This window comes from Ambystoma mexicanum, chromosome 13 (assembly GCF_040938575.1).
Source record: "Ambystoma mexicanum isolate Mex_15411 chromosome 13, UKY_AmexF1_1, whole genome shotgun sequence".
Lineage (NCBI taxonomy): Eukaryota > Metazoa > Chordata > Amphibia > Caudata > Ambystomatidae > Ambystoma > Ambystoma mexicanum.
The window spans coordinates 395,231,148-395,243,861 of NC_090938.1; the positions used below are offsets into that span (position 1 = coordinate 395,231,148).

General features: G+C 51.4%; 1 protein-coding gene across 1 annotated transcript in view; it reads right to left on the bottom strand.

Moving 5' to 3' along the window:
* The window catches only part of IPO4 (importin 4), a 3,008,003-nt gene that overhangs the window by 2,469,536 nt on the left and 525,753 nt on the right, over positions 1–12,714 (bottom strand). Inside the window, exon 6 of the mRNA XM_069633964.1 lies at positions 3,638–3,817. Within this exon, the coding sequence (XP_069490065.1) occupies positions 3,638–3,817 (180 nt within the window). The remainder of the gene's footprint in view (positions 1–3,637; positions 3,818–12,714) is intronic.

Consider the following 12,714-nt stretch of genomic DNA (forward strand, 5'->3'; position numbering starts at 1 on the left):
TCTGTCCCCGGTCAGGTACACTCTGCAGTTGATCGTGTTCCAGCAAAAACCCAGGAAAATCAAGTCCTGCGAGACCGTCATGGAAGATTTCCGCCAGTTCACCGACAGCCCAAGATGGAACAGGAGCTGAAGGAGAGACTGAAGATTGCCCGCTGCTTTCAACGGGCAAGGACTGCGTAAGAGCCAGTCGTCCAAATACAGATACACATGGATACCCTGCAGACCAAGATAGGCTGCAATCACCGACATCTTCGTGAAGACACGCGGCGCAGAGCTGAGGCCGAAAGGAAGCACTCCAAACTGGAAGTGCTCCTCTCCCAAAGAGAAACGGAGTTATCTCCTGTGTGGATTCCAAATCAGAATATGCATGTACGCATCCTGAAGATCCACCACACAGCCAATTGCCCATCTGCAAGGAGGACCGTATCTGGCTGGGCGTGATCATCTTGAATTTCTCTAGGGGTAGGAAAAGGTTGAACTGGGAAAGGTCTAGGATGGTGCGCAGACCAGCATGGTTGGGTTTGGGCACCGTAAACAGCCGGGAGTAGAAGCCCTCCCCTCGCTCCTCAAGGGGAACGGGTTCTACAGCTCCGAGGTCCAGAAGTTTCTGAACCTCGGCTTTGAGAGAGGGCGAGCCTGACAGCTGAAAAGGTGTGTTGAAGGGTGGGGTAGGGGGTAGGTGATGGTCTGCCACGCCTCCCAATGCGTCCTCCCACCGGGGTCTTGTGCGAGCGCGGAGAACCCTCATATTGTAGGTTTATCGGTGGTGTTGCCACCTGAACCTGAGGAGGAGGCTGAGGAGCGGGAGAAAAACAGAGTCCGTTGTTGCCTCCGGCGATTATTCCCCGAAGGGGTATCCACTCTGAGATTTCCGGTCTAGGAAGCCCCTAAAGCAAGAGGGTCGACTTTGCGACAACGGTCTCTGGGTTTTGAAAGGGGTCTTAACAAGGACCGACAAGGACTTAGCGGTCTGAGTGCTATCCTTCGTCTTGGTCAGCTCTACATCTGTTGTAGAATGAAAGAGCTCATTCCCATCAAACAGAAGGTCCAACACCTTGTCCTGCGCTTCTTTTGAGAATTTGGTGGCATGCAGCCACGCTTGTCGTGAGGTATCAACCCCCAGCATAAGGCCCCGAGCTGAGGTGTCTACGTGATGAGCCGCAGCCTCCAGATCATCCTGGGAAAAGACCCTGGCGTCGGATAATCCCGCTTTAAAGTCTTCCAGCTTCTCGACCGGGATGAACTCCTCAAACTCCGACAGACCTATCCGCATCCGCATATAAGCCCCCGCTAACACCAGTTCGGCATTGGCCTGCCTGAACTGCAAGGCAGAGTTGGCGAAAATCTTTCTCTCAAGGGAGTCAAGTGGCTTATCCTCCTTTCCCAGAAACTGAGTAGCTGTCGTGGAAGAGGATGCTGCAGGCCTGGAAAGACGACAGCGCCACCTCTTCCGAATAATGCAGCCTGTATCGCGCGTCAATTTTCTTATTGACGAAAAGTCCAGAGTGTGGCTTTTCCCAGATCCTGCGGACCTCGGCCAGAACGTCATTCTGCAAGAACAGGCCGGTACGCTCCAAAGGAGACAGGGTGAACGCCGCAGAAAGCACGCCCTCTTGTGGAGCGGGTGCCTCAGGCACCGGAACATCCAAGAAGCACATCATGGCCAGTACCCGATCATGAAAAGTTCTAATAGAGCGGGGCAGGTCCTCGTTGTCCTGATTGCCTTACGCGTCATCCGACAGTTCAGGATCCTGCTGAACCATGTCAGGCGCTGCCTTGTCCACGGGGGACAATGGGGGCAAAGGCGGAAGAGTGGGGGAAGGCACCGTAGGCAAGGGAGGTGCCGGCAGAACCACCGGAGGAACGGGTGGAGCCGGAGGCGTGCGCGGACATATCTCCCAAAAAGCCCTTTGAAATATTCCCTCATGGGGTCGGTACGCATGAGCATCTGAAATTTGCTGAAAAAGGTGCCCTCCGGGGACTGTTTTGGAACCAAAGAAGGCCTTTCATGAGGGGGACAATTCCAGGGACGTAACGGGGAAGGGTGCCACACCGGCCCATCCACTGACCTATCCACATAAATCAAAGGTGCCGACCCCGCAGTCAACAAAACATTGTGCGGAAGGGGCATCCGAGCGTTCTAGTTATAAACTGGCCAATACGGATGCGCACAAGGAACTCTATGTTCACCCAGGGAACCAAGCCCTACACCTGAGGCCGATGGCGCAGTTGTAGGAGTAGCACCCAAAATGGCTGCCGCGGTCGTGACGGGAACGGGCGCCATTTCGTCATCACCTGAGGAGAACTGCGGCACATGAGGAAGTGAGGCAGGGGTCCCCGTCGATGGATCAGAGGTCTTAACTTTAGCCTCAACATAAGGAACCTCGGCAGAGACGGTACTATGAGGCCTGGAATGTTTCTGCGACATACCAACCGCCAAATTAGCCTTCACAGGAAGGACCTCGGCACTGCCGGTAAAAGAAGAATTATTCTTCTTTGCCCCCTCAGATCTGGTGTCGCCACAAGAGCAGGAACGGTGAGAAACAACCTTCACCGATAAGGCCTTGCCAGGCCCCTCAGAAATGTTGGTAGCTTTAGCCTCTGTACGAGGGACCTCAGACCCAGGTCCGGTAACAGCCTTATTTGCGCGGGCCTCGAACATCCGTTCGGTAACACCAAGCCCCACCAAGGCCTCGAGGCGCACCCCTGTCTTATTTTTGAGGGAAGCCGATAGAGAGGCCTCAGAGCAAGCTCTGGTACCCCACGACTCAGTAGAACTGGGCCTACAAGCAGCCCCCACAGGAGGGGCCTCAGAGCGTGCTCCGGTATCCACAGGCCCCTTACGGAGACCCTCGGAGAAAACTCTGGTACAATTATTAGGCCCAACGGGCACCTCAGGGCAATCCCCGGTGACAGAGCGATCAACGCCCCTCCCAGCCCGGGAGGAACCCGGAAAGGTATCCCCCGGCCGGGGTGCTCTGAAAAGTAAAGAACTTACCGAGTGTTTCTTCTTTTCGTCGATGAACGCCTGAAAATGCGAAGGAGGTGTTTGTCGGAACACCTCCTCCCACAGCTCCAACAGTAGTTGAAGTGCCCGGACCGAAAGGGAGTCGCAGTAAAAACAGGAGTCCCAACGGTGATCCGGACCCAAACACTCTAAACAAAGAGGATGGGGATCCACCCTCGCAAAGCGTCGATGAAACGATGAAAAATCTGGAAAGTCTAGTTTGAACGACAGACAGACCAGTACACGATCGCTAGCGAGAGCCAGAGAGGAAAAAAGGGAAGAAAATCTTCCAATGATGCAAGTGCGTCCAGTCCCGAACGAGCGGAGAAAAGGAATGATGGGCGATGCGGAGCCAAGGAGGGCGGGGTTACGGCCGCGTGCCGGGCCCCACGCAAGGAAGAGAGGAAGGACACATTTTTGAAAGACATTTTTTGGGATGCTTTTTACAAAGTGCTCCGGTTCCGTCCCACAGGACGGAGATATGTCCCGTAAGTATGGAGGAAAGGGGACTGGACGTAGGAGTAAGACTTATTGTGTTGTGGTGGAAAACAGTTTGCATAGACAAAGAAAAAGGTCACCAAGGGAGAATGTGGGGGCCAGAGAGTAGGCTAGGAGAAGGAAGATTCTCACCAGTTCATCTTTGCCCATGTACTGTGCCATGACTGTTATGGCCTGGATAGTGTAGAAAGGGACAGGTTTATTCTCAGTGTCTCCGAGAGTATGGTGGAAGAGCCGCAGCAGATCCCGGAAGTGAGGTTGGAAAGCTTTAGTACAAGAATCCAAAGCTGTGCTGAGGACCAAAAGACCAACCTACAAGAGAAAAAACATTGCACAACATCAACAAATGGAGAGTAAAAGAATATGTGAAGCATCACCAGAGCAAGAGGGAGATGCAGTATTAATCCTAACAATATAGAAACAAGGGGGACAGAATAAAAAAGACATACAAAGCTGACCTCTGTAAGATTACAGCTCAGAAAATAGACTCATCGTTTATGGCTCACAGCGACAAAACGCAAAAGAGCTACAATTGCAAATATACAATCACAATTTCAGCATACGCATTAGGTATTTACTTTTAACTGTGGCTCCTCACAGTAATGGCAATAGTTTATTTGTACAGCGCTTACACAAGTGAAGCGTTCAAGGCGGGAAGGGAGCAAGGGTATATAGTAGTCATTCTTAGGCCTTGAGGTTTCCGAATGATCTAACAAAAAAGTAACTAGCGTACTAGGCCTGACGGCATTTCTCCTAGTGCAAATGCATGATGTAGTTCAGGTGCAACCAGATTAGGGAAGGGGAGACAAAGGGGGGACAAGACAGAACTTACTAGGCCTAGTAAATTCAGGTCATGCAAGTGTACAGACAGAAGTGCAAGGGAGAGGGAACAAGTGCAACCAGTCCAACAGGGCCTGGGTTAAGTGCAGAGAGGTTAATCTTCCCATGCAACGTTTGCTGAAAGTGCAGCAGTGCTGAGCATAGTACGGAGGCAAGTACAGAGACTGGCAGAGGAGCCTGGGACCTGTGAGGCTCTTTATGTGAGTGAGGCAACCAGTCAGCAAAAGCAGAACAGATGTTATGGGAAGGATGGAGGAGTGAGGCGGGGAGAAAGAGTGGAAGTTAGCTGAGGAGAGGGAGAGTGAAAGAGTAAGTGAAGAGGAAGGTCTTGAGAAGTTTCCAGAACTTAAGGAGCTCTGGCTCAAGGTGGAGAGAGGAAGAGGCTGTTCCAGACGGAGGAACCTGCACAGGATAAAGATCTAGCCCCAAAACTCAGCTTGGAAAAACGTCTCACCCACAAAGAGTTTGAGCTCGAGCAGAGGGCTCTAGAAGGAGAGTATTTAGGAAGAGAGCAATGTAGATAGTGTGGGCCCGTCCCCAGAAAGAAAGCGTCGTCGACTATGCAGAGGGTCTTGAACTTGATGCTAGCAGCCAAGGGGAGCCAGTGGAGGTATTTCAGCGCTAGAGAGATGCAGTCCCTGGGCTTCAAGCCAAGGATAAGTCTCCCGGTTCTGTTCTGGATGACTTGTAGCGGACGGAGAGTAGAAGCAGGAATTTTGAGAACGAGGCTGTTGCAGTTATTCAGCCTAGGTAGAACCAGGGCTCTGGAGACAGTGAGCCTTCGGGGGAAGGTGAGAAAATGTAGAATACCTCTGAGGAGGTGCAGCTGATAGTGGGTCTTTTTGTAGATGTCTGAGATGTGAGAAGAGAAGGAGAGAGTGGAGTCGAAAACGACCCCCAGATTTTTCGCCTCACTAGCAGCTGGGGGTGTAGGGCTAAGGGCGGCCGGCCAGCCATTAAGAAATTGGGAAAGCGGGGGCAGAAGTCTCAATGAGGACGCTCTCTTTCTTACTGGCATTGAGGCAGAGATTGTTAGCAGCACATAAAGACTGAATTCCGGACAGTCAGGAATGAGTGAGGAGGAAGAGGCCGATGGTAGCCTAAAGGACAGCTGTGTGTCATCCACAGAACACTGAAAGTTAGAGGTGAAGGTAGAGATCCTGTGGGCCACAGGGGCCATGTAGACATTGAAAAACCAAGGGGATAGGTTAGGATCCCTGGGGGACGCCACAAGTAGAGAGTGATAGAGGAGAGAAAAGACCCAAGTTCAACCTGGGAAGGGGAGACAGAGAGAAAGGAGGCAATCCACGCCCATGGCCAGATCTGTGAAACCCAGGGTATCAGAGACAGGAGATCAGGATGTATTTGTATTTATTTGTTTATATAGTGCTTTACACCAAAGCGCTGCACAATTGAACAACTTGGTACATAAAACATAAAAACAATATAACTGTAGAAGCAAATTATAATTATGAATCAATCAACAAACCAGTAAGAAGAGCAATTAAACTGAAGGGGAGAGTAGTGCAGTGGGACTGTGAGGGAAAAGGAGAGGTGGGGAGGAGGAGAGGATGGGAAAGGGTGAAAGTCGGGTGGTCAGGGAGTGGAGGGAGGTAATCCAGGGAAGCAGAAAGAAAGGAGGGGGAGCAAGAAGGGGAAGGAGTTTCAAGGCGGAGGGTGGAGTAGGAGAGATTTAAGGAAGGTGTGAAATGAGGAGAAAGTAGGAATAGAACGGATTGAGAGAGGTAGGGGGTTCCAGTGCAGGGGAGCTAGGAGCTGGAAGGAGCAGAAACGGGAGGGGGCACAAGGGGATGGAGGTACAGTGAGAAGGAAGTGGTCAGCTGAACGAAGGGAGCGGGAGGAAGTGTAGAAAGAGAGGAGGATGTTGTGGTTTACTGTGTCCAAGGCAGAAGAGAGATTGAGAAAAACGTGGACAGAAGGAGAGTTGGAGTCAAGATTTCAGAGCAGGTCTTTACAGGTGTTCAGAAGAGCAGTTTCGGTGCCTCTGGATGCTCTTAAACCAGACTGATGGACATGGAGACAACCAACAGATTCAGTGTAAAGGGGAAAATGAGAGATCGCTAATTTCTCTAGGTGTTTGCCCTGGAAAGGAGTGATGGAGATCGGGCGATAGTTTGTCCGGATAGAAGGGTTCGCAGAGGGTTTGAGCAGAGAGTGTACAAGAGTGCTTGAGAGAAGTGGGTGAATACTGCAGCGGTGTAAGAGGCAGCAGAGGTAGGTCAAGGCTGGAGCGAGAGAATCAATATTGTCCTTGATGGTTTTAGATGGGGATGGATCAACCTGTTTGGAGGAGGCTTTCATGGACCAGACTTCTCTAGAGACCTCAGATGTGACAGGGGAGAGGGAGGAGAGATGGGTGGGGTGGGGGGCCCAAGAGATGTGGGTGCAGGCGAAGGTGCCGGGTAGAGAGGACAGTATGTCCTGTGTTTTGGCAGTGAAATGAGCAGCTAGGGCCGAGCAAAGGGCCTGGGTGGGTGCAGTAGAGGAGGAGGCTGTAGTAGGATTGACCAGTTACTTGCAGACTTTGAGGAGTTCAGCCACGTTAGATGATAATGTGATGCAGGCTTGAATATACACTCTCTCCTTGGAGCCGATGCAGAGTCTATATTGCCTTTGGAGAAGGCGGCAGGAGAGTTTGTCAGATGGTGCACCTGTAGATCCTCATTTTCGTTCCACTGCTCTGCACTTTCGTTTAAGGGCAGCCAGATCGGAGTTGTACCAAGAGTTGCACTTTTTGGAAGGCTTCGGAGGACCCTCTTGACAGGGGCAAGAATGTCCAGAGTGTTGGAGATGGATAGGTGAAAGTTTGAGAGGGCTTTGTCAGGTTGGAGTCAGCTGAAGGAGCAGAAGGAGAGTAGGTGGAGGCAAAGGCAGCCACCATCACTCTTTTCATGGGTCCGATGACCTTGAAGGCGGGAGGCAGTGAACGGTGAGCCAGTGCTATTGGAGACGAGAGCTTCATGTGGGAAGATAGAAGAGAATGATCAGTCCAAGAGAGAGAGAGGTAGTGAGAGGGATAGAGAGAGGAGGATGTCAGTGGAGATAAAAGCATCGAAGGTGTGGCCAGCGGTGTGCGTTGGGGCAGTGGGTAGAATGGAGAGGGAAAGTCGCATAGGTTGCGGAAAGGCCCTGAGGAGTCAGAAATCAAGATGGATGTTAAGATCCCTCACCAAGTGGAGTTGGGAGGAGGAGGAGAGAAGAGGCCAGGTCAGCCCACTTAGAGAGTAAGAGGGTGGGCTGGCCCGGCGGCCGATAGAAGGTGCCCACAGTAAGAGAGGAGACAGGAGAGAGAGAGCAGAACAAGTTACTTTCTTACCTGGTAACGTTCTTTCGATGGGATGGTCCGACGACGTATTCCATATCTATGACAGGTAATGTCCACAGCTGTGCTGCTTCGGAAAATCATTGGCGTCTGCGTCCTGCGTCGATTAGCCGTCCCCGAGGACCTCTTCCGACGGCCGACGTCACCCGATGTGATAAGTAGGACGCATGACACCCATAGCCTCAGTTATAGTTTTTCCCAGAACGTGTGCCACCAGTTTTCTGCCAGTCAGACACACAAGGCCTTGCGGAACGCAAGCTGCAATCGCAAAAGAAATTCTGCAGCGGAGAAGGCAGGGAGGGAGCGATATGGAATAAGTCATTGGACCATCCCATCGAAAGAATGTTACCAGGTAAGAAAGTAACTTGTTCTTCGAGTGGATAGGGTCCTCCGACGTATTCCATATCTATGACAGACTCCCAAAGCAGTACCAAGCAAGGAGGTGGGAAAGAATTTAGAATACAAATTTAGCATGCCCAATCAAATTGCGGAATAGAGAACTGCCTTGCCAAAGGCCAGATCTTGCCCTCTGATGGAATCGAGGGAGTAGTGAAGTACAAAAGTATATACTGAAGCCCAGGTGGCTGCATCACAGATGTGACTAATAGGAACTCCCCTCTGCAGGGCAGTAGACGCAGCCACTCCCCTGGTAGAATGGGTCCTTACCCGCCAAGCGGTAACACTCGGAGATAGCTAAAATAATCCAACGAGAAAGTGTTTCGTCACAGCTTGTCCCAAACGCTTTCCAGCGTAACCAATGAAAAGTTGATCGTCCACTCTGACCCGGGACATGCGTGAAATATAAAAGCTCAAAGCTCTCCGAGGATCAAGCCTATGGAGCCTCTCCTCTTCCTTACCAGGATGTGGAGGAGGATAGAACACCGGAAGAACAACCTTCTGGCTCAAAGGAAATTCCAATACCACCTTCAGAAGAAAAGAAGGACGAACTCTAAGGACAACCCTATCCTTATGAAACACAGTGAAGGGTGGCTTAACTGAAAGTGCCTGTAACTCACTCTGCGAGCGGAAGTAACCGCAACCAAAAACACAGTTTTCAGAGTCAACAGCCTCAAAGGGCAAGAATGTAAAGGCTCAAACGGAGCACCCATAAGAAACTTAACAAGGTTCAAATCCCAACCTGGCAACAGAAAAGGTGACGGAGGGAACACATTAGTGAGTTCTTTCAAAAACTGCGAAATTAAAAGGAATCTTAAAATAGGAACACTCCTCAGACGAGCGCTTAAATATGGACAGCGCCGCCAGGTAACCTTTAATGGTCCCCACTTGCAAGCCCCTGTGGGCCAAAGAAAGCAAAAAAGACAGAACCATGGGAATGTCACAAACAAAAGGATCCACATTCTTAACTCTGCACCAGTCGCAGAACTTTCTCCAACGGCAACGGTACAGAGACTTTGTTGCCGGCCGCTGTTAGGCAGAAACCTGTGCAGTTCCCTTTGGGAACACTGCAAAAGATTTAGGACTACAGGTGTTGGCAGTAAACCCACTTGGAAGCAGTCTGTACCACACAGATTTACCTGGTAGCTGTGGCTGAGCAGTCAGACTTCCCTCAAGAAGAGTTAGGCAGTATGCAAAGTATACACAATAGGCACTCAGATACAATAATACAAGCAAACACTGACCAGAGCTTTGGTATCAAAGTATATAATTATTTATTTAAAAACACACTGTTTGAAACACTCCAGCACTCTTATGGTAAAACGCTCTAAACACAATTACTATTATTATATATACAACCCTTATTCCTTATTAGATAAGTCTTAGTTAACACCACTTATTTTCATACAGAGGTGAGTGCTTAACTATATATGGCACTCCAACAAGTTCATGAAGAAGGGAGTGAAAAAGACAGAATATGGAGAGATACACCACTCTAAGATTTAGGAACACTATTAGCAAGGCAGAAGAGCAAAAGTCACTTGTGAGCCAAAGTCCATAGGCTGGGCCCACTCTTAGAGAGAGCAGAGCACAAATGCGCCCAAGATCACACAGTTACACTAGGCTTAGAAAGTCTTGCAGAGAGTTCGAAAAAGGTTTAGAGAGGCTCAGAAAAGTTTAGCCAGGATGTCCCAGGCTAACCCAGGTTCGAAAGCCAGGGGCTAAATCTACCCCGTCCAGTCGGTGGCAAGGGAAGCCGGGCAGGACAGTGGGCCCGGAGGACGTGGGAAGGATCCTCCAGCGGTGGCAGTTGTTCCTGGCAGCGGGTGCAAGTTTCGTCGTCATCCAGGGGAAGAGAAGATCTCGACTTGGAGGAAAGATGAAGGTCGTTGCACTGCCAGGGAAGAAACCAGCCGCTGAGTTTTCCGGTTAAAGGTATTACCCTTTAATTCGCGGTCGTGGTAAAACGTGGTATCCCGGTTGCCGGGGTGCTTGGCACAGGCAAGGCGGCCACGAGATATGTCGGGAAGACGAAACGACAGTGAAACTGGTTATCCCCACCAGTCAAAGGAAGAAGACTCTACGGCGGGAGATCTCCTCTGTCGTTGGGAAAAGTGGTGAGACGGTCCAGCAGGGCTCCACCGGTGGTGGTGTCGTGGCAGGTCGGCTCAGCTTCTCCCTCGTCGGATTCTTAGGTCCTGTGGCGACTTCTGAAGTTCCAGTCCCCAAAGCCCTGCTTTTATGCAGAAAACCCCCCATTCACTCAGCCTAGCTGTCACTCAAACATGCTAAGTGGTGAGCCGGCCGGCTCACCACTTGCGCCAATCAGGACGGAGTGCGACTTGAGTTGCCTAGGCAACTCAGTCCAGGGTGCCTAAATCCCCCTCCATCCCTCCTAAGTACCCCAGACAGAGTGGCACCACTTTGGAGGGCTTCTGTGGAGAAGCCTGCCAAAAAGTGGAACAAAGGGCTCGACTTGGGTTGGAGTCACAGAAGAGAACAAACGCCATTTTAGAACCGAGTTTTGGCAAAAAACACCAACCGGAGAATATCAATTAAATAAACCGGCGGTATGTTCGAGGCCATCAATATTCAATAAATAAAGATAGTAGCCTCGAACAATGGGAAAATCCCATAGAGAAATATTCGCGGTTGAATATAAAAAGTAGTATCCACTGCCACCAGCCAAAACTCGATCAGGGGGGACGGAGACGTGGCCCCTCGACTAACAGACCCCGGGGCAATCGAATTGCCCCAGCCAGTATGTCCACAATATGATGGTTTGTACTGGTTCTGTTCAGAATTTAAGACTAGTAAAGTCAATGGTGACTTTAAAGACCCTGTGAGACAGTAGTCAGTCCCAGGGTATGGAGTCTATACTGGGCAGTCACTATGACACCCCTGTGTTACTGCACTGAGGGTGCTGTGTAACACATCACAAAAACACATGAAGCCCTATGGAGGAAAAGACCCCATAGCCCATTAAACACATCTAGAATCAAAGAAACACACTCAAATCATGTCCAAGAGTGAGGGTAAAAGAGTCTCACTCCTGGCAGGAGAAAAAAATAAACCCCAAAAATCCAGCAAAGCTGCTGGGGGACTCGCTAGGTTAGGAAATTCAGCCTAAACAGAGAATTCTCCCTAACAGCCGCCTGGCCGAGAGCAACACCTCCATCACGTCTTCAGGGAGGTCCCAATCATTATACCTCAACCTTTCAGAAGCCAAGCATGAAGATTGAGGGATCTGACCTCTGGATGGAGAACCTGACCCCCCCCCCCCTCCCGTGAGAGCAGATCGTCTCAGTAGGGAAGACGACGCGGAGGGCAGATGGACAAGTCGAGAAGGTCCGGGTACCACGTCCTCCGGGCCCACGCCGGAGCAATGAGGATCATCCGGGAACCGAGCCTCCATAACCTCCACAGCACTTGCGGGATGATGGGGACTGGGGGAAACGTGTACAGCAGTGGGAATGACCACTCCACCACGAACGCGTCTCCTAAGGCTCCTTTTGGAGGAAATTCCCGCGAGCAAAAGCTTTCACACTTCCGGTTGACACTGAAGGCGAAGAGATCCACTTGAGGGGTCCCCCAAAGGGCGAAGATCTCCAAGAGAATCTCCTGAGCCAACTCCCACTCGTGTGAGATCGTGCTCTGCCTGCTCAGAGCGTCACGCCGTCACGTTTTCGTCTCTGGCCAGATGAACTGCCGAGATCGAAACTTCCTGCTGGATGGCCCAGAACTCGAGCTGCATCGCCTCGATGCACAGAGGAAGTGACCCTGCCCCCCCCCCTTTTTGTTGAGGTAGTGCATGGCCACTGTGTTGTCCGTCAGGATCAGGACATTCTTTCCTCGCACAGTCAGCAGAAAAGCCTTCAGGGCTAGCCTGACGGCCCTCAGTTCCAACAGATTGATATGGAGTCTCGACTCCGACGGAGACCAACGACCGCTGACTGTCAGCTCGTTGGCATGAGCTCCCCATCCCGTGAGGGATGCATCCGTCACGATCGTCACCTCCGGCCAGGGAAGCCAAAACGGAGCCCCCTTCATCAGGTTGCCTTCGACGGCCCACCACAGAAGGTCCTGGGCGACCGAGGGCGGCACCCGAACTGGGTCCGACATCCTGCCGGAGGACTGCGACCATTGCAATTTGAGTGCCCACTGCAAAGATCTCATCCGCAGACGAGCCTCTAGCACCAGAAGAATGCAGGCTGCCAGGAGGCCGAGCAACCTCAAGAATTCGGACGCTGGGAGATTCTGGGCAAGCTGAAACTTGTGCACCATCTGCTGAATGTGAAGAGCCCTCACCTGAGGAGGAAAACACTGCCCGAGGGACGTGTCGAGCACTGCTCCAATGTACTGGAGCTGCTGCGTTGGTGTCAAATGGGACTTCTTTAAATTGAGGGAGAAGCCCAGCCTGTGAAGGGAGTGGCAGGTGACGGACAGATGATCCAGGACTTGCTTGGGAGAGCTCCCCCTGATCAACCAATCGTCCAGGTAGGGGTAGACGTGAATCCCCCCTTTCGTGAGATGCCACCACCACCATGAGCTTGGTGAAAACCCTCGGGGCGGAGGTCAATCCGAACGGCAGGACCCGAAACTGAAAGTGCAAGTCGCCAACCGCGAACCT